This window comes from Camellia sinensis, chromosome 8, assembly GCF_055761805.1.
Source record: "Camellia sinensis isolate YWXY chromosome 8, ASM5576180v1, whole genome shotgun sequence".
Lineage (NCBI taxonomy): Eukaryota > Viridiplantae > Streptophyta > Magnoliopsida > Ericales > Theaceae > Camellia > Camellia sinensis.
The window spans coordinates 166,475,631-166,480,686 of record NC_138968.1 but is presented as its reverse complement, the minus strand read 5'-3'; the positions used below and the strand labels follow the sequence as shown (position 1 = coordinate 166,480,686).

General features: G+C 46.2%; 1 protein-coding gene across 1 annotated transcript; it reads left to right on the top strand.

Moving 5' to 3' along the window:
* The first annotated feature begins 4,217 nt into the window (after positions 1–4,217).
* On the top strand, positions 4,218–4,739 carry LOC145798259 (uncharacterized). Its single transcript, XM_082885767.1, has 2 exons — positions 4,218–4,337; positions 4,452–4,739. The coding sequence occupies exons 1-2, from the start codon at positions 4,218–4,220 to the stop codon at positions 4,737–4,739; spliced, it is 408 nt and encodes a 135-aa protein (XP_082741893.1).
* Positions 4,740–5,056: the final 317 nt, after the last annotated feature.

Sequence of the window (5,056 nt, the reverse complement as noted above, 5' to 3'; positions counted from 1 at the left end):
CCATTGATAGCTGAGCTCCTAGACGGACCAAGGAGGATTTGAGGGATTACCTCCAGAGGAAGCAACAAGATGCCGAGGTGACCTCTCCTGTCAAGCCGAGAACTCCGTTCTCGATGGAATTGGACAAATTTAAGGCCCTAAAGAAGTTCCACATGCCGAGATTACAGATATACGATAGAAAGTCCGACCTTAACTTTCACGTCGGCCTGTACCTGAACTCAATGGCGCTATACACTGGAAACAAGTCATTGCTCTGCAAAGTGTTCCCCTCATCCTTTGGGGAAATCGCATCAAACTGGTTTCACAAGTTGCCGAAAGGAACTGTGAAAAGCTAGGAGGGCTTGGCCGAGATGTTTGTGGCCTGGTTTGTGACAAACAAACTACAGCCATTGAGGGTGGACTCCCTGATGGCTCTGAGAATTGGCGAGGATGAGAGCCTTAAGGCCTATGCCAAAAGATATTATGAGGTGCTCAATCAAATACCATGATACAACCAAGAGGTGGTGGTCGTGTCTTTTAAGAACGGCCTGCACGATGACTGTCCGCTTTGAAAGTCATTGGCAAAGACACTGCCAAAAAGTATGGAGGAACTAATGGATAGGATAGAGAAGTATGCGAGAGCTGAGGAGGACACGCCAGAGACAAAGGCATCCAAACAAGAAAAGAGAAACGGCTCCCCGAAGCAAAACCGAGGTAATAATGGATACAATAAGCAAGAGACAGGACTGAGGGCTACACAGGCAGTCATAACCATATTCCGAATTCCAGTTTAACAAGTCTTGGAAAGAATCTAGATTCAGCCCTATTATAAAGCACCAAAGAAGATTCCTGGTGAATTTATGAGGAGGAGTCTGGGGAAACACTGTGCCTACCACAATGAGGATGGGCATCTAACTCAAGGGTGCAGAGCCCTAAAAGCACATCTGGATGACTTGGTAAGGCAAGGTCATTTAAGGGACCTTGTAGATGAGGCCAGGACGAGGAAAGAACAAATGAGACTGCCTCAAGCACCAGCAGCACCGCCTCTACCAACACCACAACCGCAAGTAGGCAGACCTTGAGTGATCAATGTCATTCACTCGAAGGTCAATGAGAATGAGATACGTGGGGAGACTCAGAAGGTAAAACACTTGCAGCATGTGTATCAGGTCCGGCAGAAAAGACCTAGGGCAGCCGAGCACCAGGGACTAATGGTGTCCTTCACTGAAGACAATCTAGACATGTTGCAGCATCCACACAATGATGCCCTCGTAATATCTCTCCAAATTGGAGAGTGCTAGGTGAAGCGAATTCTGATCGACCAGGGCAACTCTTGTGACATCATGTATATTAGGTGTTACAAGGAGCTTGGCCTTCACCAAGAAGATGTGGAACAATGCAATGGTTCAATGGTCGGGTTTAATGGAATGTCGACGTGGCCCTTGGAAGCAATAAGTTTAGAGGTGTAGGCTGACACCAAGAAGGTACAAACTGAGTTCACATAATTGACACCCCCTCCCCTTATAATGCTATCCTGGGAAGGCCATGGCTGCATGCAATGGGGGCTGTTCCCTCAACACTGCACCAGCTGTTGCGGTTCCTAACAGAACATGGAATTGAAGAGGTCGGAAAGGATCAGGTGTAGGCAAAGAATTGTTCCATAGCAGCAATGAAATCCACCTGCAACATACGAGAAGCAAAAATAGTAGAGATTGAGGATGAGGACAGGGAGGTCCTTGAGGACGTCGGCAAAGAACCAGCCGAGAAAAGTGAGGAAGCCTTGAAGAAGATCTTAGTCCAGCAAGGGGATGAAGAACGCTTCTTCCTCCCCAGCTCAAGCTTGGGTAAGGAAGAGGAAAAGGAATTAGAGGCATTCTTAAGAGCAAACCTTGAGGTGTTTACCTGGACACCATACGAGATGCCTGGCATTGATCCTGAGGTCACTTGCCATAGACTGAATGTGGATAGGTCAGCTAAACCTGTCATCCAGCGAGTAAGAAGGCCTACGTTGATGCATATTGAGATAGTAGAAGAGGAAGTCGACAAACTTCTAGAGGCCAGAGCCATCCGAGAGGTAAACTACCCAACATGGTTATCAAACACAGTAGTCGTGAAGATGAAGAATGGGAAGTGGAGGGTCTGTGTGGACGTCACCAGCTTGAACAAGGCTTGTCCAAAAGGCAATTTCCCACTCCCCAAAATTGACCAATTGGTGGATGCCACCTCAGGACATGGAAGGATGAGTTTCCTGGACGCATACAAGGGATACCATCAGATAGCCACATACCCCCCAGATAAGGAGAAGACTGCATGTATCACCCCAAAAGGGCTAATGCCTTTCGGGTTGAAAAATGTAGGAGCAACCTACCAGAGATTTGTGACAAAGATATTCAGACATCTTATAGGCAAAACAGTGAAGGTATACATTAATGACATGGTCGTAAAGACCAAGAAACCTGAGGATCATCTGGCCGACCTGAAAGTAGTCTTTGATATCCTAAGGACATTTCGGCTCTGACTCAATGCGTCGAAGTGTGCATTTGGAGTTGGGTCAGGAAAGTTCCTGGGATACTTGGTCACCAGAAAGGACATTGAGGCGAGCCCAGATCTGATCAAGGCCATCTTGGACTTGAAGAGCCCAACATTAGCCAAACAAGTACAGATATTGACTGGAAGCGCTGCAGCTCTGAATAGGTTCAGAAGCAGAAGTTCTGACAAATGCAAACCTTTCTTTAGCTTAGTAAAAAAAGCCACAGACTTCTTATGGATAGAAGAATGCGAAGTCGCCTTAGCCGACTTGAAGAAATAGTTGACCACCACTCCAGTTCTCTCAAATCCAATACCTGGAGAGGAACTATTCTTATACTTGGCGGTTTCAGAGCATGCAGTGAGTGCAGTGGTAACCAGAGAAGAAAAGAGAGAACAGAGGGCAGTTTACTACATAAGTAAAACCCTATCAGAGGCAAAGACCAGATACCTACCCTTGGAGAAACTGATACTGGCTTTAGTAATGGCCTCCAAAAGATGAATCATTACTTTCAAGCCCATAAGATTGTGGTGTTAACTGAGCATCCTTTGAAGTCCCTGTTGCAGCAAAGAGATCTGATAGGCAGGACAGCCAAATGAACAGTGGTGTTGGGTCAATATGACCTGGAATTCAGACCCAGAACAGCAATCAAAGGCCAAGTCTTGGCCGACTTCATGGCCGAGTTCACACCAGGTGCCATCATACATCGGGCTCCATTGAGCCGAAATATACAATGTCCAGGAGAACAAGGAGAAACCCAGCTAGGGATAGCTGAACAGAGGAAAGAAGAGAAACTCAAGCCCTATAGTATTTACGTCGGTGACTCCTTCCGCCTGTTTGTTGATGGAATTTCAAACCGACAAGGAGCGGGGGCAGGAGTTGTGCTGGTATCGCCGGATGGGCAGATGTGGGAACAATCCATTCATTTGGGGTTTAAGGCCTCAAACAACAAAGCAGAGTATGAATCACTGATCGCAAGATTAAAATTGGCAGCAGCAATGAAAACCAATGAGGTAATGGTCTTCTATGACTCCCAGCTTATCGTTAACCAGGCAACGGGCGAGTTCGCAGCCCGAGATGAAAAAATAATGGCCTACATAAAGGAGGTGGGCAGGTTGATAGCATTATTCCAAAATTACCGACTACAGTAAGTTAGCCGAGATGACAACAACCATGCTGATGCCTTGGCCAACCTGGCTAGTGCAATAAAACCAGGAGAGGCAAGGATAATAATGGTCGACTATTTGTCAGGTCCAAGCGTAGAACCACTGAACACAAAGCATGAGGCAATGTGTGTGGAGATGGGACCAAGTTGGATGGATGCGATAATAACATTCCTAAGAGATGGGAAACTGCCAGATAATCGTAAAGAAGCACACAAGATCAAACTGAAGTCGGCAAGATTTAGTCTAACAGCAGAAGGGCATCTCTGCAGACGATCTTTTACCGGTCCCCTTTAGAGGTGTGTACATCCTTCACAAGTTGAAGACTTCCTGTATGAAATATGAAGGAGTATGTGAAAGCCACACTAGGGCCAGGTCACTTGCTCATAGGGCCATTACTAAAGGGGTACTGGTGGCCCTACATGCAGAAAGATGCAGAAGCTTATGTTAGAAGGTGTGAGAAATGTCAGAGGTTTGCACCTTTGATACACCAACCAGCAACGGATTTAAACCCAGTGTCCAACCCTTGGCCATTTGTCTAATCGGGCATGGATCTTGTTAGACAGCAGCCTCGGGCAACTGGGCAAAGGAAGTTCCTGCTCATAGTAACAGATTACTTCCCCAAGTGGGTAGAAGCTGAACCCCTTGCTAACATTTGGGATATTGATGTAAAGAACTTTATATGGAGGAACATCATCACCAGGTTTGGGATCCCAAGGGCGATAATAGCAGACAATGGTACGCAGTTTGACAGTAAGCTAATAAAGAGCTTCTGTGTAAAGTACAAAATCAAGAACTACTACTCTACTCCAAGCTTCCCTCAGAGTAATGGTCAAGTAGAAGCATCCAATAAGGTTATCTTAGATGGAATCAAGAAGAAGTTAGAAGCAGCAAAGGGGAAGTGGGTGGATGAGTTACCCAATGTACTATGGGCATATAGGACTACGCCAAGAAGATCAACTGGGGAGTCCCTATTCGCCATGGCTTGTGGCACAGAAGCAGTTATTTCACTGGAGGTTGGCATCCCAGGGACCAGAACCCAGGGAATGGAGAATGGAGAATGGGACTAATGATGTATTTTTAGCTCGAGATCTAGACCTATTAGAAGAAAGAAATGAGAAAGTAGCAATCTAGCTGGAGGCAAACCAGCAGCACCTTGCTAGGGCTTACAATAAGAATGTTAACCCACGAGATTTTCAAGTTGATGACCTCGTCCTGAGAAAGGTCGTCGGCAACAATAAAGATCCGAGAAAGGGCAAGCTTGGCCCAAACTGGAAGGGGCCATATAGAATCATCTCGGTCTTGGGTAATGGGGCACATCGGCTTGAAGACAGTGAAGGCAAAAAGTTACCAAGACCCTGGAACACTTGCAACTTGAAATTTTTCT